At 38.1% G+C, this 21,234-nt stretch overlaps 1 protein-coding gene and 1 long non-coding RNA gene across 4 annotated transcripts in view; one reads left to right on the forward strand and one right to left on the reverse strand.

Moving 5' to 3' along the window:
* The window catches only part of CAPZA1 (capping actin protein of muscle Z-line subunit alpha 1), a 50,268-nt gene extending 33,046 nt beyond the window's left edge, over nucleotides 1-17,222 (forward strand). For 2 of the 3 annotated variants that reach the window (XM_081815690.1, XM_081815689.1), the window contains exons 5-10: nucleotides 3,470-3,676; nucleotides 6,433-6,512; nucleotides 7,100-7,178; nucleotides 12,513-12,584; nucleotides 15,227-15,289; nucleotides 15,664-17,222. In XM_081815690.1, the coding sequence (XP_081671816.1) occupies nucleotides 3,470-3,676; nucleotides 6,433-6,512; nucleotides 7,100-7,178; nucleotides 12,513-12,584; nucleotides 15,227-15,289; nucleotides 15,664-15,804 (642 nt within the window). In that variant the 3' untranslated portion in view covers nucleotides 15,805-17,222. The remainder of the gene's footprint in view (nucleotides 1-3,469; nucleotides 3,677-6,432; nucleotides 6,513-7,099; nucleotides 7,179-12,512; nucleotides 12,585-15,226; nucleotides 15,290-15,663) is intronic. The other variant, XM_081815691.1, reaches the window with a different exon arrangement.
* Nucleotides 7,812-21,231, reverse strand: LOC145720861 (uncharacterized). Its single transcript, XR_014144086.1, has 2 exons — nucleotides 19,221-21,231; nucleotides 7,812-10,206 (listed from the first exon to the last, which is right to left on the reverse strand). It is a non-coding gene; the product is annotated as an uncharacterized LOC145720861 (long non-coding RNA).
* Between the last annotated feature and the right edge of the window lie 3 nt (nucleotides 21,232-21,234).

Below are 21,234 nucleotides of genomic sequence, written 5' to 3' on the forward strand. Positions count from 1 at the left end.
AGAGAGAGCGAGAGAGAGAACTCACAAGCAGGAGGGGAGAGGGAGAAGCAGGCTCCTCGCTGAGCAGGGAGCCCGACACGGGGCTCCATCCCAGGTCCCTGGGATCATGACCTGAGCTGAAGGCAGACGCCCAACCGACTGAGCCACCCAAGCACCCCTCATTATCACGCTCTTTAAGAGAGCTGCCCCATTTCAGGGCATTGAATCCATGTTCCAGGAAGGGAAAAAGAGGAAGTTGGAAAAAGTGCTACTGGCCTTTCCAGAAGCAACTTCCACTGATAAGTTATTGACAGAACTCCTTTAACTCTGTCATTCCTAGCTGGAAAGTGTCATTTTTTTTAACATTGTCTTTTTGAAAATCTTTGCAGTTTTGTTAGTAAGGGAAAGAAGAGAATAGATTTGGATTGGAAACTAGCAAAAGTCTGCAATACAGTTCACACACACGCACTTTAATCAAGGAAATAAATAGAAAATTAAATAGATTTAAATGCCATGTTTCTGAATAAGAAGTGTAAATAATATGGAAAACTTATCTGAATAAGAAAAATGATATGGAAACTTTGTTTTTCAAATAGATTTCATACAATTCCTATGAAAAATAGACCATACAAGATTATTCTGATCAAGATAAACAAATGAAAGAAGACTAATGAAAGACACAAGGCAACAATCAGAAAGCCCCTAAGTATCATAAAACAGAAGGGAAAAGGAAACAATTGATAAAATTTATGAGATTAATCTAACTTTGATTTCCAGTGCCAACTGTACATTTTGCTTAATTCCAGGTGGAGTTTAAATGTAAAATATTTTTTTAAAACATAAAAATTTAGTAGGAAATGGAAAGGAAATCATAACTTAAGTAATGATGAAACATTAGAAAGTTCATAAAAGGAGGCAGGCGCCTGGCTGGCTCAGTCAGTGGAGCACACAACTCTTGATCTCAGGATTTTGATTTTCAGCCCCACATTGGATGTAGAGAGCACTGAAATAAATAAAAACTTAAAAGAAAGAAGTTTATAAAAGAAAGTGACCGTTGCGTAATAGGGGCGCCTGGGTGGCTCAGTTGGTTAAGCGACTGCCTTCGGCTCAGGTCATGATCCTGGAGTCCCGGGATCGAGTCCCGCATCGGGCTCCCTGCTCAGCAGGGAGTCTGCTTCTCCCTCTCCCGCTCCCCCCTCTTGTGCTCTTTCTCTCTCAAATAAATAAATAAAATCTTAAAAAAAAAAAAAAAAAAGAAAGTGACCGTTGCATAATAAAAAGGCTTAAATATGATTTAAAAAGGAGTAAATCTGTTTCTCAAGCATAATAGATAAAGAGGTTATTCAGATACCTAAGGGTGATGCCAAGAGTTCAGTGAATAAACAAGCAACAGACATGAACCACTTGCACCCAAGTGGGAAATAACAAAGCATACTTAGAAAAGTGTTAGATCAAAAAAAAAAAAAAGAGAAAAGAAAGACAAGTGTTAGATCGCCCAGAAGTAGTAATTAAGGAAATGCAGATTAAAATTTAATGTGAATATATTTACCTTTTAGTTATGAAAGTTACAGAATTGTGAAGATTTTTGAAAGCTTTATGAGGGTAAGACTAAGGAAACCGTTACATTCATGGTTCCCACCATCATTATAAGCAAGTTTTTTAAAGGTTAGTCTAGTAATAAGGACAGGAATCTCAAAACTAGGAATTCTTTCCAAAGAATTTTTTTTAAGCAGAAGATTTTATTTATGGTAGAATTTATAGTGACTCTCAATAATGGAAACTGTAAGTAGCTTAAACCTCCTTCAATTCAGAAATGATTAAGTATATTATGGTATGTCACTATTGTGAAATTATATGTAATTATTAAAAATGGTAAATGTGTCAAAAGACAAATGGGAAATTAGGAAAAAATAAGTGAAACTTGACACATGCAAAATTTTATCTGCCTAATTAATAAAGAGTTCAACTAGAAAATGCCTTTAAAAAATGAAAAGAAATGCCAATTAAAATTTCTGTTGATGATGTGCTTGTAACTTGGTATGACACCCTATATTATGCATGTCCATATTATGAATACATTTTTCCCTTTGACATAGTTGTCCCCCTTCAGAGAATTTATCTCACATGAGTGCTTGGCACACATACATAATTTGTACATAATGAACATACAAGGACATTTGTTGCAGTATTGTTCATAATAGCAAAAGATTGGAAACAACCCAACTATCCATTAATAGAGGACTGGTTGAATAAATTTTTGTATATCCATACAATGGTGTAGTATACAACTGTAACAAAAACAAAGAAGTTCTCAGAGTACTTATCGGGAAAGTTCTTCTAGATATATTAAGTTTAAAAAAGAAAAAAACCATAACACTAAGTATAGTATAGTATGCTAGTTTTTGAGTTAAAGAAAGGGGTGGGGAGTTAGAATACATATTCATACTTATATTTGTAAAAAAGAAACTCTGAGAGAATATATCAGGGATTGGCAAATTTTTTTTAAAGAGCCAGAGAGTAAATATTTTCAGCTTTGCTGGACGGGGTCAGTTGTGACTACTCCACCCTGCTGTTGCAGGAAAGCAGCCATAGACAATACAAAAACAAACAAGCAGGGCTGTGTTCAATAAAACTTTATAAAAACAAGTGGCACCTGCCATGCTGACCCTTGCTTTAAATTAATAAAATCAATTGCCTTGTGGAGAAGAGGAAATTTATTAGGAATTTAGTGAATAGGAGTTAAAGGTGAGAAAAAGATCTCACTTTATATATATTTTTTCATTATTGAACCATGTGAATGTATTACCTATTTTAAATGCTAAGTATAATGACTGGGAAAGTTTTATGAAATATGTAAAAAAAGAATATAAAAGTGTACAGATAAGTTATTGTTATAGCTATGTATAAGGTATATACATTGGCAATACATTAGACAGAAACCAAGAAATGAATGGTAGGATGGAGAAATGTTGTGGTTTAGAGGTGGCTTAACCATAAATGTAATATTTTTATAAGAATAAAAATGTGAGGAGCGTCTGGGTGGTGCAGTTGGTTGAACATCCAACTCTGTTTCAGCTCAGGTCGTGATCTCAGGGTTGTGAGATAAGCCCCTAGTTAGGCTCCACGCAGAGTCTGCTTGAGTGTCTCCCTCTCCCCCCCAACCTCTCTCTCTCTTTCTCAAATAAATAAATAAATCTTAAGAAAAAAGAATAAAAATGTGACTTGAGGAGCACCTGGCTGGCTCAGTCAGTAGAGCATGCTACTCTTGATCTTGGGGTCATGGGTTCAAGCCCCACGTTGGGGGTAGAGTTTACTTAAAAAATTAAATTAAATTTTAAAAAAAAATGTGACTTTGTTAAAAAATCAATATGGAAGAGAAACTCAAGTCTAAATGAAAAGTTAACTGTCTTCAGAATTTTTATTTGTTTTGTAAAATTTGACAAGAACTGTCTTTTTACAATTACTCATATTTGTAATTATTCTTTGGAAGGTCTTAATTACAGAACATGGTGACCTGGGGAATAGCAGATTTTTAGATCCAAGAAACAAAATTTCCTTTAAGTTTGATCACTTACGGAAAGAAGCAAGTGACCCCCAGCCAGAGGACGTAGATGGAGGTCTGAAGTCTTGGAGAGAATCCTGTGACAGTGCTCTAAGGACCTATGTGAAAGATCATTATTCCAATGGCTTCTGTACTGTTAAGTATCTGCCTGCTTCATTATTAAAGAATGTTTTATTTCTTACATTTACCTTATCCTTTGGGGGCTTTGGCCAGGCAAACATCACTTCTTTCTTCTTAGAGTCTCCTCTGTATTTTATTCCCTAACTCATTTTTGAAAGAGTTTGTATGAATGGAAAATTTTATATGAAAAAATCTTTTTAAACATCCCAGTGCATAAAAATTTTAAATTTCATTGCATCCTATTTCACCTTTGTCTTATTTATTCATCAGAAATTGCCTTATACCCATCAAGAAAAGTTTTTAAACATCTTTAGACATGGGGAAAAAGTAAATTAAGATTGTCAAGACAGCTATTGCCACATTTATGACTTTTTGGTATAGGCATTTTTATAGAAAGCTACTTTTTACATAGTTTACATGTTTTCATTGGATTGTCAAAACTATTTGAACTATTTTTTTAATCAGGTAATTTGACTTTTTTTTTTCCTACCTCTTGATGTTAAAAAATGCTAAATTTGACTATCGTGATTTTTCCTTTGTAAAATTGCAGATATGATTAAAAAATGTCTATTAGAATATTTTCAGTATGTAATGATGATGAGTTAAATGGCAATGATAGAATATCGGTTAAGAGCCCTTACTTGAAGCCATACTAACTGGTTTGAATCCTTGTCTTGCCACTTAATTAGCTATGTGATCTTGGGCAAATGAGTTAACATCTCAGTGCCTGTTTTCACTTACAAAATGGAAATAATAGTTCTTACATCATAGGATTGTTGTGAAGATTAAATGAGCTAATGCATATAAAATGCTTGGAAAATGGCACAAAGAAAGCTCTGCCTAAATGTTGGGTATTATTATTATTACATGATTTTGTTTTTTATTTTTTAAATAACGGAGAAAACCCATTATGGTGGGTAAGTACAGTTCCATTTTGCAACCCAGTATTGCAAAGGAAGACATGACACACACTCTTTTAGAAATTGACTTTGCAATCCTAAATGTATTTTCTACTTAACATTTGTTACCTATTTAAAATTTGGCACTACCTGTTCTTAATTTGGAGAGCTTCTACACCAAGTAACCCTACTTTGTCCTTTTCTCACTTGTCTTAGCTAACAGATGAGCTACAGAAAGCCATGGAATTGTTCTAACAGTGTCTACTGTACCCGAGTGTTTTATATCTTCAGAGCTGTCCTGCTTAGTAATTCTTAATGTCACCTCAATATTCCCTATGATGTTTTCTATATAGCGTGTTCCAAACCATTCCCATTGTCCTTAGGCATCTTTCTGATCCCCCACATTTTAGTAAGACTGACATGAAATCTTTTTCTCTTCTTTCCACACTCAGCAGTCTTCCCTCTTCCACTGTACTTAATCTTAGGAAGAAGGATCCTTATTCTTGATTTTATATTATCCTATCTGATACATTTCTCTTTACCCAGAATATTTTTATTTCTCCTGTCCTTAAGGAGAACAAACTTCCTCAGTCATAATAATTTCTCTAAGTTACTTCTCTTCTCTTTTTCTCTCTTGCTCCTCCTCACTCTCCTTCACTTCTTTCCTTCCCTTATCTCTCTCTGCTACATAACCACACCTGGGAGCATTCTGCTCCTACTAGTGCCACTTCTTCATTACCTATCTACTTCTTAACCCTGTGAATTTTGGCTTCAGTCTTTACAGAAATTTCTCTCTGAGGTTATTGATGGTTCCTGAATTGCCTCACTCAGTATCCTTTTCTTCATCCTTGACTTCCATATGCTATTTCACACTGAGACCAACCAGCTACTTCCAGAAATTCTCTTTTGCTTAGACTGCTCTGTCAGCATCCTTTACTCATTCTAAGTCTGTTTCTACTTCTTTTCTTCTCCCCTACCTTTGTAAATGTATGCATTCCCCATTGCTGTATTTCTCTCTCTTGAAAGCTCATAGTTATTCAATATAGGGAAAGTAAACATGAAAACATTTTGTGGACTGTACAGCACTATTTGTTTTTTTTGCTTTTCCTTCGTATTGCATTTCTGTTCACCTCTTCCACATTAAGGAACAGTTGGGGTTTCTAACTACTAGCTGAATTTCCCAATTTGTTAATGACATCTTTCTGGTCATCTCAGCGTGCAAGTACTATGGCTCTTTCCCCTTTTTTGCCCTTCACTTGCAGTATATTGCTAGACTTGGTTATGCTTCTACATCCTGATACCCACTGATACTACCCTGACATATTGCCTAGATTAATGCTCTGGCCTCCTGACCAACTTCAGCTTTTCCTCCATTGTATCCTATATACCAATATTATTCTTCCAAAACGATAGTTCTGGTTATATTGTTTTGGTTCTGTCCGTTGCCTGTAGAATAATGTCCAGACTTTTTACCTTACATCTACAACTACGGGACTTAAATCTACTATCCTGGATTATCACCATTTCACTGAACAAGCCCCCAGTTTCCTGTCTGAACAGTTTACTCATCTTCCCTCTCAGTCTCTGTTTATGAGTATCTCACCTGTCTTGTAAGGCCCAGCCTAACCGGCATCTCCCTTGTACCCCTAGTCAGGAGTAGTATTTCCTTCTGCGTTCATTGTACCATGGTCTCTTGTGGAACTAAACATGTTCTGCTCTGTGTTCACATCCCATGAAGTCTTGTGAGTTATAAGCTCATCCTGCCTGATTCTTTGTCTCCCCCAAGAATTTAGTATGCTGCTTTTGTACAGTGTTTGTCACTTAGATTAAATAAGTTTTCAGAGTCTAACTTTTTTTTTTTTTTAACAATAGGTTTATGCTAAAACTATAGATGGGCAACAGACCATTATTGCATGTATTGAAAGCCACCAGTTTCAGCCTAAAAACTTCTGGTAAGAAAGCAGATGTTCTCTTCTATTTGTATCTAATTTATATTGGAAAGAAACCAAACCAGCAGTTGAAACTTGGTTTTTAATCTAACTAGTTTGGGATAACTTATTTGAGAGACTTCAGTTCCCCATCTGTAAAATGAGGGATTTAGATATGAACATTTAGATTCCTTTCAATTCTGAGATTTTATAATCTATCTTTTTAAAAAGTGCTCTTAATATCGAGTGAGAATAAGTGATTGATTAATAAAGTGCCTAGTTGAAAATCTGAGTTTTACTTGGGTTTGGTTAATAATATGTGAGTTAATTGCAAAACTCAGCAGCCCATCCATCTGTGTGTGGAAGAGCCTCCCATGAACAGTATAGGCATGGTTTTCTATTCCAAGATTGAAAAATGAAAGTCAAAATAACTTAGAAAAGGCTTATGTTTAGGCACTTGGATATAGACTTATATTTGAGTAGACAGAGCCTTAGATATGTCAAACTGGAAATGACTTTCACCCCCGCTTCCCAGATTCTCTGCCTTAGTGGCAAATCACCTCTTTCTTGGGCTAATAGCTAACTATGCAGTCTTGTATGTGTTTTAATAGGAATGGTCGTTGGAGATCAGAGTGGAAGTTCACCATCACACCACCTACAGCCCAGGTGGTTGGAGTACTTAAGATTCAGGTGAGACCCCACATGTTAATAGGCCATGTTAAAATGTCACATCTTGAAAACAAACATGGAAGTTGGTATTTGAAGTAAGGAACAACTATATGTAGATAGATGCAAAGGAAGATGGACGGTAGTAAATAGAAATAGGAGCCTCCTTTGTGGGGAAGTAGTTAAAAAGAGCTATTCTGGATTGATAAAGGATAGTCATGTGGTATGTACTGCTTGCTTATTATTTTTCTCTTCCAAAGATAACCTAAGGTTTTTCCAGGAATTATCAAATAGCAGTTCTGGGGGCACCTGGGTGGTTCAGTCTGTTAAGCATCTGCTCCTGATCTCAGCTCAGGTCTTGATCTCAGGGTTGTGAGTTCGTTCAAGCCCTGCGTTGGGCTCCACACTGGGCATGGAGCCTACTTAAATAATAATAATAATAACAATAATTTTTTAAAATAGCAGTTCTAAGAAAGAAGAAAACAATTATTAAGTGACTAAGTAGCAGCTGCTGTAACTTACTTAGGGTCTCTTGTATATTACCTCATTTAAGTGTGTACATAGACATAAAACTTAACTCTTTGCTCTGAAAACAGCTACATGAATGGGATTATTTTGTTTTTTACAGTAATAACAGAAGGTTTTAAAATCAAGTAAATAACACAGAGGAACTAGAGAGAATTGCCAAGTGTCATCATGTATGGAATATAAGTAATCAAGCTGAGCAGAGTTCTAATGCTTGTTTCAGAACAGATAGGCAGGTGAATAAGGAGCTTGTTAATTCATTGGATGCCTATCTGGGTCAAAGTCTTCTGATATCCTAGCAGAGATTTGACTTTCAAATTGAGGGTGATTTAATTCTTAAGCCCAGCTAACTCTCAGGTCATATTAAAAGTTAATGATAACTGAGAAAATCAGTATTTAATCGTACCTCTATTATATTGCGTTAAGTCTTGCTTTTATAACAATTAGCAAGAGCTGCCTTTTTTAACGGTGTAATTTAATCAGAGCATATGTGGTAGATATCATCTGTACCCACTCTTTTCAGGATAGCTCCCTGCTACAAGTAACAGCAGCTTTCTTCCTGGGAACTTTTCCTAGCCACAGGAACATGCCCAACTCAGATGAGGCAAGCTAGAAATGTTAAGTTCACAGCTCTGGAGCAATCTGTAGTGACATACAAGAGTTGGTAGATAAATATGCCAGCTTCCTCACCCGTTAGGTCAGACAACTCTGAAGCATGTTCTGCTAAGTCTTCCAGAGTCCAGGGCCCAGCTATAACCTGTTCATTAATGCATCTATAACACTTCCTTCCCTTCTGTGTCTTGGTAACACAGTCCTTACTAGTCCTTCCTGAGATTACCTCCCAAATTACTTCCTCTCAAATCTTTGTCTAGGGGTATGCTTCTAGGGGAGTCCAACCTAAGACAACATATGTATTATTCTATTTCTGTTTAACCGTATATATGAGTAGCCTAATGCTTTAGATCTCCCGTAACTGTGACATTAGCATTAACTGAGCAGCTTACTATAAATTTATGTAACTTTATTTTCTTCTAGAAGGAAATAGTTGGCTTGTGTTTCAACTGTGTGAATGCAAACCTATCTATAAATTAAGTGTACATATCATAAAGGGTGATAGTTTCTGGTAAGACTTCAAATAGGGGTCAGTACCCAGATCTTATTTACACCTTCTAACCAGATTGGCTCACCACACCTTGGGGAAAAGCTTGCTTCATATACATATCTTAAAAATCAGAGTGAGAATTACTTGGAAAAGTCACTAAGATATTTAGCCCTTTGGTTATTCTATAGGCAAAAGGGTAGTTCTGGGAAGTCAACAGTTTCTGAGGATTTATGTTGATGATAGTCATGTTGAAATTTTTATTAGCAGATGAGACCTAGAAAGGTTTTATTGCTTTTGGCAACTTTGAAGCTGGGGAGATCCTGGCCAAGGATCTCATTGAGGATATCTGATGTCATTGTCCTCCCAGCCCTTGGACTCCTCCCCCTAAGCACCTCAGTAAAATGGTTTGTTCCCTTCCCTGCCCAAAAAAGAAAAAGTTTCGTTTTACAACAGGGTTTGCAGCACCCGGCTGGTTCTTGATCTCGGAGTTGTAAGTTCAAGCACTGTGCTGGGTATAGAGATTACTTAAAAATAAAATCTTTAAAAAATTTTTAAAAATTAAAAGAAAAGAAACCCTCAGAGTTTAAGCTTAATTTGTCATTGGTGTATTAGATAATGAAGTCAATATTTTTAGAATTTTCAACTGAGTTTATAAACAGCAAGCCTTAGCGGCCTTACTCTATATTCCTATTCATGTTCTAGTTCTTAACACACATGATAGAAGTTCAAACCAGTTGCATAGTCCTTATTCTTGGACAAAAAAAGATGTGCCCTGCTTTCAGTTGGGTTCTGAGACACCTGTCTCAAATATGTAAGTCCTTGTTTCTTCTCTGGACAGAGCTCCATTTTTTTAAATATCCCTTGTCCTGTTTGTACTCACTCCTCTTCCTAGTGTTCTTTTCAGCCTCTGGACTTTCAGTTTCTTAGTTAAAAAATGATCAAACAAAACTAGTGTCTGGGTGTGACCCACCTGTATTTTGAACATCCTTGTCCTTGTAACATAGGCAGGCCAGATCTGAAGACTCAGAGGGGGCCCCATAGGACCAGCCAGGAAGGTCCTTGGTTTTGCATAGCATAGGAATGAAACTCAAGCCAAGAGGAAGTGAGAGCAGAGTTTATTGAATAGTGTAAGTGATAGAGTATAGCAGATGGAGTGTCTGGGAGACTCAGAAAAGGAAAAGTGAGTCTCCCCATAACTTGGCGTTAGGGATTTATACTGGAAAGGGATCCAGAGTACATGTTCCTTCAGGAATTCAGGATAGGTTCCAATTAAAGGTGAGTGCCAGGTGAACAATAGGTGTATTCCATAAATCACCGAAGGTAGGGTATATTAATGCCAGTGTCAACCAAGGTTTGTTCGAAGCTAATGTCCTAGAATGTGCTTGGGATCCATTTCTTCTTAGATGTTATCAGGTGTTTGGGAGCCTAGGATGAAACTTAGAAAATGATTAACTTTCTTGTGTCCCCTTGGAGTGGGAACATAACTTCTTTGGTTTACTCAGATGCAAAGTATGAGAACATGAGTAAATAGGACTTAGCAGAGAAACAGCAGAAAAAGGGCCTTTCTAGAATGGAGTCCATTCGGCTTCCCTATCTCACTTGTCTGTTGGAATTTTAACCTTTATATGTCATCATTACTTAGCCCAGGCTTTTTTGCCCAGATCTTTTCTGTTCTGATATCTTGCATGTAGGTATTAGGCATTTATCAACTCCCTGCTTTTCCAGTGTATTCTTAAATTGTCTTTTTCTCTTTAAACTCCTTTAGAAAGCCAAAAGATGAAATTTAAGTGTTTGGAGAAGGTATGGAAAGTCTAGTTTGTGTTGCGCATCTGTACAGAGCCAGCTATTTTTGTCCCCTTAAACAAGGCTCTGTAGTGGATTCATATTGCCCAGGGAAGTGCTTTTCTTGCTAATAGGATAGTGGTTTCTGCCTAGATGAAGGCTTGGCTGTTTTAATCCCCTTCTAATGATATCTTAGAAGACTGTCCCTAATGAGACACGTTACTTCTACCTGGATCAGGGAATTTCTAATTTTGTGACAGAACTTAACAGTGGGAGGTATTATGCATGTTGGACATGGTTTTAGTTCTGGAATTCGACCTAATTCATGTTCTAGCTCCTCTTCCTACTCGGTATGTGAACATGGATAAGTTATTAAACTGCCTCAAGCCTCAGTTTCCTTATCTGTAAAATAGGAATAACAGGGGTGCCTGGGTGGCTCAGTCATTTAAGCGTCTGCCTTCAGCCCAGGTCATGATCTCACGGTCCTGGGATCAAACCTGGTGTCAGGCTCCTTGCTCAGCAGGGAGCCTGCTTCTCCCTTTCCCTCTGCCTGCCAACCCCCCCATCTCCCGCTTGTGCTCTCTCTGTCAAATAAATAAAATCTTTAAAAAAAATAAAAATAGGAATAACAATGGTCCCTGTTTCAGAGTTTTTGTAAAGATTGAATGAGATAATATAAGTAACAACTAAAATGTTTGGCATAGTGTTTAACATATAGTAAGGACTCAATAGCTGTAGTAGTGCAGGTATAGTTCTCTCTTTCTGCTTTATCTCTACAAACATTCCTTTTTGTCCAAATGTCTCCTGGTAGCCTGGACTAGATGAAGGAAACGGGCAGTACCTAGACTACTATTCTAGCATTATGCCCCAGTTTCACTCCTTCCACGTGATTTTCTTCATAACACAAGTCTAATCTTTCTAAAACATTCCCTTTCCCTGAGTCCCATCACCTTTAATAGGATAAAGTCTGAATTCTTAACATGGTTTATAAGGCAGTTTGCTTTTCACAGTCTGTCTCCAGCTTACATCAGAGCACTGTCTCCTGCCACACTACCCTCCACACATACTCATCTGCAGTGAGTTCTTTATTCTTCCCTAAACTAAACCATTCTCTTGTACTTTTTTTATCCCCTTGCTAGATGTCCTTCTCTACTTGTCCATTTAGGTGACAACTCCTATTTGCAAGACCCTGTTCAAATGCACATAACAAAAGGATACTCATCCTATTTTATATGGCCAGTTTGTAGCCATGTTAAGGTGACTGAACCTATCTTGTAAGTTGCCAAAACTTTCTGGTATGTCGTTGGTTAGTCTGTCTCTTGTGTATGCCTCCTTCTTGCTAATTGGTCTCATAATTGTAGCACCCCACTTTACCATACATCCTCAGAACTGCTTTTGTCTTGCTTTTTTGTAGTCTGATTTACCAGTAGCATATTTTTTTCAATTTGTCTTTAACTGTCAATTAAGTTTTTCCTGCACTCGGTCAGATCTACTTACCAATATTGATGATTGTATATGTGGAGAGATATGTAAGGGATTAGGATCCATTAAAATTCCTTGGTTTTCACAGAGAAAAACTAATGTTAGATTTTATTTTAATTATTTTAATACTCTTAAGAGTGGAATCTTATTTAAGGTCTTTGTATTCACAATACTAGCACAGTGCCTGGAATGTAATAACACATAATAAATATTTGTTGAACTTCATTAATAATCAGTTTCCCCTGCTAAGAAAAGTGAGAATTCTTAAAAATTTAAAGTATTCTGTGAATTTTAACCACCATTGTAAGTTACAGTTGGTCATATTAATATTTTGTTCAGAGTTGGTAAAGATTGGAGATGGCTTTAAAAAAAAAAGATTGGGCATGGCTTTAGGCATGGATTTATACCTTAGCAATAGGTTTCTGTATGAACTACACATAAACTTGCTCAACCATTGTCTCACACAGGTTCACTATTATGAAGATGGCAATGTTCAGTTGGTTAGTCATAAAGATGTACAGGATTCAGTAACTGTTTCGGTGAGTGTGGAATACTTAATATCTGTCTCACTTGTGCCTCAGTTTTCTTTAAAAAGTTGATTTTGATCCTGAGTACTGATTCTGCCACTAGAAATTCAGTTTGTTTTCAGTGCTTTGTTTTTGGCAGCTTAAAAAAGTATGCAATCAACCCACTATATTAGTTCACAGTCTTTGACTAAATATAAGAAGTAATTTTTTTTTTTTAAAGATTTTATTTATTTATTAGAGAGAGAATGAGAGAGAGAGAGAGCATGAGAGGGGGGAGGGTCAGAGGGAGAAGCAGACCCCCGCCGAGCAGGGAGCCCGATGCGGGACTCGATCCCGAGACTCCAGGATCATGACCTGAGCCGAAGGCAGTCGCCCAACCAACTGAGCCACCCAGGCGCCCAAATATAAGAAGTAATTATGAAATATAACATAATGTAACATAACAATATAATGACAAATATTGATAATGGCTTTAGAGAATCCACACTTCTTTCTCTTTCTCAATTGTGAGATTTGCTCAAGGATAGCAATATCTTTAGTCAATAAATACCAGGAAGAAGGAAAGTTTGCCAGCAAATCCTATAGGGCTACATTCGTATCACTAGAGAAGCTGAACATTTTTAGAAATATTCAATTAAAAAGTATTGTGTTCTATACCTGGAAAGAAGGGACATAATTTTTTTTTGCATTCTCAGTACTTCTTTGTATCCTAGAAGTTATCGAGCACCTTCAGATAGCTTTTGTTTGGGGCACCTGGCTGGCTTGGTCGGTGGAGCATGTGACTCTTGATCTCAGGGTTGTGAGTTCGAGCCCCATGTTGAGTGTAGATCTTACATTAAAAAAAAAAAAATCTTAAAAATCTTAAAAAAAAAATTGGTCCTGGGATCAAGCCCTGCATTGGGCTCCCTGCATCGGGCTCCTTGCAGAGCCTGCTTCTCCCTCTCCCTCTGCTGCTCCCTCTGCTTGTGCTTTCTCTCTCTCTCTCTCCCAAATAAATAAAATCTTTAAAAAATAAATAAATAAAACTTTTTAAGAAATTAAAGGGATACTTGGGTGGCTCAGTTGGTTAAGCATCCAACTCCTTATTTCGGCTCAGGTCGTGATCTCAGGGTTGTGGGATCAAGGCTCACATTAGGTTCTGCACTCCGCAGAGTCTGCTTGAGGCGCACGCACTCTCTCTCTAAATAAATAAATAAATCTTTAAAAAATAAAATAAAAAATAATTTTAAAAATTAAAAAAAAAACAAATAGCTTTTATCTGTCAATATATACCTTATTAGAAATAAAACTGAGAAATGTTAAATATTTATTAATTTAAAAATATAATAACAGGGACAGCTGGGTGGCTCAGTCAGTTAAGCGTCTGCCTTCAGCTCAGGTCATGATCCCAGGGTCCTGGGATCAAGTCCCACATCGGACTCCTTTCTCAGCAGGGAGCCTGCTTCTCCCTCTCCCACTGCTGCTCCCCCTGCTTGTGCTCTCTCTCTCTGACAAATAAATAAAATCTTAAAAAAAAATTACAATAAGAAATCCATTACTTGTTAACCTAAATAACATTTTCATGAAAAACAACTATATTTTCCAAACCAACAAAAAAAAGAAAAATAGTGCAAAGAATGGCATTAATTTACATTTTTACGAATGGCATAGTGTCTGACTTAATAAAAGACAACTGGATTCTCATATGTGCCCACACATTCCATTAGCCATCAGAGTGATGAAGCCATCACACATCATGTAGCTTCTGGGACCTGCATTATGCACACTTGAGAGGGGAAGTGGAAAAGCAAGTGATTTGTCTTAGTGTTGCTGTGAAAACAAAAGATGGTTTTGACTGAAAGAATTTGGGGACTGCTGCTCTAGGCAGAAAAATCTTACCTTTTACCTTTAATTCTGTTCTACTTAATGATGAAAGGAAGAGAGAATGAAAAATGAACCAAAGTGAAAAGGATACGTTAATATTGTACCTGCATCATGTAGAGCAAAATGTGGTTGGTTGAACATCATAAGTAGCAAATAGAGGAGTATATGAGTTTAACATATATGGCTAATATTGGTGAGGGCGTTGTTTATATCATCTTAAACCAGAGATATTTTCAAGGCATAAAAATTTCAAGACATTTGGGGCGCCTGGGTGGCTCAGTCGGTTAAGCGGCTGCCTTCGGCTCAGGTCATGATCCCAGGGGCCTGGGATCGAGCCCCACATCGGGCTCCCTGCTCTGCAGGAAGCCTGCTTCTCCCTCTGCTGCTCCCCCTGCTTGTGTGTGCTCTCTCTCGCTCTCTGATAAATAAATAAAATCTTAAAAAAAAAAAAAAAATTAAAAAAAATTTCAAGACATTTGGGCATACTGTGGAGATTGGAAAGAGCATGGGGTGTTTTTTCAGACCCTGTCTTTATCTTTCAAGAGCTGTATAATTTTGGTCTAGTCACTTACAAGGATTCTGTTTTCTCATCTGCAAAATGAAGGTGATGCTAATAACAGATCTACTTCACAGGGTAGTGGTGAGAATCGAAGGTAACGTGCATGGGAGCACTTGACAAACTATAAATTGTTCTTCAAATCTTAAGATTTCTTTAAGATGGTCTTTTCAATATCTTTTTATTGACTGCTTATACTTAAAAAAAATTCCTATTTCCCCTCTTCCTCCATTAGAATGAAGTCCAAACTGCCAAGGAGTTTATTAAAATCATAGAGCATGCAGAAAATGAATATCAGGTAAGACTTGGAACTAATTTTTCTAGATCTTTAGTACCTTATTATTTTGCTGCTAACACATTTTGTTAGACTTCTCCTTTTAACATAAATATCGGTGTTGTTCAGTGTAAGTATGGAGACTACAGACCTTGCAACCTGGCATTGTGCTTACAGTCAAGGTTTCAACATTGGAAGGGATTATAGCCCTAGTTTTAGAAATAATGTAAGTGGGCTTCTTAACTCGCTTCAGAGATGGGAGAGGAGCTTACTAGGAATATTACATACCGTCTGTTCTTCTTAGAAGACTCAAGCATGTCCTTTGACTACAGAGTTACTTTCCTAATCACAACCATCCATTTCCGTTCAAGCAACTTATCTTCAATTATCTATTGCAGACAGCAATTAGTGAAAACTATCAAACAATGTCAGACACCACATTCAAGGCCTTGCGCCGGCAGCTTCCGGTTACCCGCACCAAAATCGACTGGAACAAGATACTCAGCTACAAGATTGGCAAAGAAATGCAGAATGCTTAAAGGCTGAATGTAGGATTCTTCAGTATGTGGAAAGAAAGGATTCAACATGCGGTCATATGATAAATAAGTGATTTATAAACGAGAGTGATATTTTGCTAGGGCTTTCAGAGCTAACAGGTTTTCTAGCCTCATGGAATACTGTTGAACCTATAGCATCGTCTTGATTCTTTTATGTTCTCTGCCTTGTAATTTTCTGTTTTCACTATATCTGCTTGTAAATTTTTTTTTTTTTTTTTTTTAATTCTGCCACATTTAATGATGGAGAGAGAGAGAGATCTATCCTGGAGTCATTTTACTGTTTAGAAAATTTTCCTAGCCATGAAGCCCTGTTACTGATATAGACAGGTAATATGCTCAGTACTTTTCTACCCCTGTCCTTCAAAGCACTTCTGGTACTTCAGTGGTTTTTACTGATCCACCAACAGCTAAAGAGGCTGTGCTACAAACTAGCTGAGTGGAAGACACATTCATCCTTCTCCCTCCAACTGCTTTGATCATCATTTATAGCATCTCATAACTGTAGTTTTCAAAAGTTTGGATTGGGCTTTTCAGGTCCTTTTGTGGGGGCAAAGGAAGTTTTCTGGAAATTCCATTATAGTCAGCTTCTCTGGGGAAGTTGTTTTTAAATCCAAAGACTTGAACCACATTCCCTGCACATGAACGTGTTTGCTTTTTTTCTTTTCCCTCATCGTCTCCTTCCCATCTAGTACCATTATATTTACAAACATCTGCATTTTTAGAAGGGTTTTACCCATTTATTATTATTTTTTATTATTCAAGAACTGCTGACATACTAGGGATGTAGTAGAGTATAAAACTTGAAAAATGCAGATGTTGAAGGAATAATAGGTATTTTGTGCTTTAATACTTTGTGGCAGGATTGTACTATAAGCAGATGAATCAAACAACTATGTAAATCACAAACAAAAACTAAAAATGAACCAAAGTGAAAAGGATACATTCCAGGCAGTATCTTTCTATTGTAACCTGTTATTTAAGGGAATACTAGTGATTTGTTCTAAATAGGATGTAAAACTTGTTCCAAATTACTCTTCCTCAGTCCTGCCTGCCAAGAAAATGTAACTGTGATATAGCAACCCTTCCCAGGTATATTGGCAGGTATATGTGTGATCTCAGAATACACAGGTGACATAGATATGATATGACAACTGGTAATGGTGGATTCATTTACATTGTTTACACTTCTATGACCAGGCCTTAAGGGAAGGTCAGTTTTTAAAAAACCAAGTAGTGTCTTCCTACCTATCTCCAAATAAATGTCAAAAAAGAAGGGTGTTTGTGCTTCAGCTTTGTTTTTGCTCAGTAATACAGTCAAGCAAGTTTGTTTCCAAGTGACCTGTTGAGCTGTGTAAGCATTTTTGTTTATTTCAAATAAAATATATTTGTATTATGTGTCATTCATACTATCCATTCATATCACACTATCCTCTGTATCAGGTAGTCCAATAGAAATATACCTGTTTTGTTCTTAAATTGTCTGAGTCTCTCCTTTTCAATCCATCTCTTCAGTTTTTGTTCTCAAGGTAAGATAGAACTGTGTTTGGTCTTACTTGATGAGAATGTTCAGGGTTTCCGAAATTGGTTCCTACCTATTACATATTCAGCGATTATCCAAAGACTTGGAAAGAACAGTTTTTTGTTTTTGTTTTTGTTTTTTTTGAGCATTGTCTCTATGGATAATACTGCTCTTCGCCCAGAGGCTACGGATGGTTCACAGGTTTTTTGGTTTTTTTTCTTTTAAGATTTTATTTTTAAGTAATCTCTACTCCCAACATGGGCTCAAACTCAAAACCCCAAGATCAGGAGTTGCATGCTCTACCAACTGAGCCAGCCAGGTGCCCCAAAGTTTTTTTGTTTTCCATTTCTAGTTATCTTCTCTGTCATTGAGAAAGCAAGGCCCAAGCATGGTTGTGGTCACTAGGCAGGAAGTAGAAATGAAAGAATCCCTGACCTTGGGTGATATTTCACATTGACTTAACTCTAAATGCAGCTTCCCTTCCGTGCAAATTGGACTTCGCTACAGACATGAGAGAAAGGTTTTTATCCTGGTTCCTAAGAGAGAACCCGAGGAGTTGCAGTGATTCACATTCCATCTAAGGCCAGTTCAAATTCCCACCTTTTGCAGGGAACGTTTGTTGTACTACACTCTGTACTTGTAGTGCAAACACATTCGAATGTTCTTGCCTTTAACTTAATAACTCCATCGGCCTGTTCCCAGCCTATCCCATCCATTTCCCTAGCCCATACAGACTTTTGTAAAAACTCTTAATCTCTTGGCCATCTGAAGCCCTTGGTTACTTGTATAATTGGGAGGAAGTCAGCCCTTCTTGCCAAGTCCTGCAGAGTCCTGACTCCCTTAACCTCCTTCAGCAGAATATTTGCTTGAATTGTGTTCATTTTATCGTGCACTGCCGCAATCAGCCTGTGGGATCCTAGGGCAAAGGTTTCTCAGCCAGATGGAAAGCAGTTTTCTGTGAGGCCTCACTCCTATATTTGGATTTGAAATTACACTGCTGAAAACTATTTGTTTCATTTGAGCCTGGGTGGTTGTGCTGTTAGTCGCCTAGTTTCCAGTGCCTATTCTTCTTATAATCTAGAACTTTGATGCTGGACTCATCTGGGTTGGGGAGATGCTTGGCAAACCTTGGCACATTTTCTCCAAACTCACAAAAAACTGATACATATTTGAATGTCCATTTATAATTTTACAATCTTATATAAAACTACCAAGGTGCCTGCTGCTTGGGAAATCAAAGAAAGGAGGATTGGTAAATACAGAACAAAACTGGATGGTCTCATAAGACAAGTTGAGCTAGCTAAAATTCTCCCTTGAACAGAGTATGTATAAAAAGACAGTAGATCTTAGCTCTCTGAGGGCAGAAACCAATCTCATACCTCTTCAAATCCAATGTATCAAAGAGCACTATTACACATATGAATATACTGTTGATTCTCCTTATTCATAGTAAGTGTAAAGTCAGCAAACACTGAGTTGGCAAATACTAAACACTGCTCGTAGGGGAATACAGGATTAGGTTCCTGGGAACTTCTGGCCACAACATTTTTGTCAACAGATCAATACATGATCTTGTTTTATATGTGTTTCTATTTAAATCACCTTATTTAATACACATTGTTTATTCATTAACATTGAACTCCCAGTCAACAGCAATATAACTCATGCCTGAACAAAGCTTATCTAAAAGGAATTTTCTCTGTAAGGCCTATCACAGCATTGTGCTTAGGAACCCCAGACAGCACTGCAGCACCACACAGGCGTGGGGGCCATTTTAAGCAAGGAGATCACCAACAAAAAGGACAAACATGCAAAAAACGTGACCACGAAAAGGACGTTTGTTTATAATAGGAGCTGGAACAAGAAGGCAGAACATTACCTTGTTCCATTTCAGCTAGGAACACGTACACCGGGCGACTTGAATTTGTTTTGCTGCTCTCTGCACATGTCCACGAATGACTACAAAGGTACCACGAGTACCGATTTGGGGGTGATGAATAAACTTAAGGGAGTAGGTGAACTTGCAAAGACACAATCTGCAAATAATGAGGATCAGCTATACCTGCCACAGCCTCTCACCAATGTCAGCATTCAGTTGAAGGGCCACTTACAGCTGCCTTAAGGACTACAGCCTAGTTGGAATACCTGAACTGAGAGAACATTCAAAGCTGAATTGTAGAACCCAAGTAACTATGAGGTAATGAGAAGTAATGAAGAAAATACAGAGCTTTTAATATTCTCCAAAGTAGTTCTCTTGGGAGGCTATATGGGTTTATTCTAGTAGTGTCGCTGGCCATGGTTAACTTCCAGATTCCCTTCAGTGTTACTTGGACCCATACTAAAATCAACCACTTTAAAGTCAGACTCTTGCAAGTGCAGATGGATTTGGGGAAGGTTTCGAGAAGTGAGACCTAAGCTGGATGTCAAAGGTGGGAAGGAAGACCATTCTAGACATCTAGACAGCCGTGTGAAAATAATTACAACACGTGAAGTGTATTTTTCTAGATGAAACTGGTTTAGAGAGGTTTCCTTGTAACCACAGCCACTCACATCACATTTTTACTCAAGTTGGTACTGCACTATCCCTGTTTGCATGTTTTGACAACATCTAGGAGATGGGCCTAACCAGGGAGGAAGGGCGCATTAGGTATCCAAAAGTAATGGGGACTTAGATCTGCTTATCAGAACGGAGCCAGGCATTCAGTGTGGGTGTGGCCGATGGTACGTTTTTGAAATGGTAAGTAACAAGGCGATTTTAAGGGGTTCCACTCTTTCCTACTCTCAGACCTCACCAGGTAATTGCGGAGAAAAAGGGTAAAATCGGCTCTTCTAGTGTTTTCCTCTACTTGGCATAATCAACTTCTAAGACAAATTCTAAGAACTTCCCCTGCCCTGTTTTCCCCTTCCCATTAGCTTTGGTTCCCACTGACTTTGCATTTCCTGTTGCTAAAATCTGTTATTCCTGGCTTTAGTTGGTTGTTGGCCTGGGAAAAGGCACAAGAGTAGCCCAGCTGGAGCGTGACCTGGGTGCTGGACATTCCTCACACTAGGTTAGATTGAGTGTGTGGCCTCCTACAGGGAATTACTTTGGAGAACAACACTACCTTCGATATATTTGGAACTCTGGTATATTTGTTTAAAGACATTTTTTATATAACTTTTATTATCTTGGCCCCATTCTAGTGTGTGTGTGTGTGTGTGTGTGTGTGTGTGTGTGTGTGTGTTATTAGGGAGCATAAACAGATGCGGAGGCTTGTTTTATGTTTGTCGTGGGAGCCCCACCCCCCCTTAGTTTGTCTTAATAGTCTGTCTTCTGAAGCGCGCTGCTCTTTTTTACTTCTCTTCCTGGTACTGATGCTGTAGCTATTAACCAGTTATTGCCTCACAGAAGAGCCTCTTGCTCTCAGGCTGATATTTTGATAACGGGGGCAACGCTTGCTTATATACTCGTAACAATTAAAGAGCAATACAGACTGGAATGCAATTAAGTGCCATACGTAGCTCAAGGGCAGGGATCACCACCCTTTCCACTAAAACGAAACCTGTGCGGCTGAGAAAAGTAATGACTGTTCGTGCTGGCGGAGCCCCTTGTCCCTCCCTCCCACACGTACACACACCTTTATCTCAGAGACACTTGGTTCTTTCCCCCGAACTTCTTTTGGCTCTTTTGCTTTCCTCCCTGCGTCTGAAAAGCCCGAGGAAGGAGAATGGGGGAGGGGGGCGTGCCGCTCGCTTCCGTACTGGTTTCTGTCCCTAGCAGTCTGGGGGAGGTGCTGGATGAGCTGCCCCGGCCCAGCTGCAGCCAACCCAGGTCCCAGTCCCTGCCCTTTGCTCTCCCGCTTTTCACTAAGTCCCGAGGCCCTGGGGGGTGGGCGTGGGAGTAGCCCTAGCTG

This window comes from Leptonychotes weddellii, chromosome 4, assembly GCF_054177405.1.
Source record: "Leptonychotes weddellii isolate Sample4059 chromosome 4, ASM5417740v2, whole genome shotgun sequence".
NCBI lineage: Eukaryota > Metazoa > Chordata > Mammalia > Carnivora > Phocidae > Leptonychotes > Leptonychotes weddellii.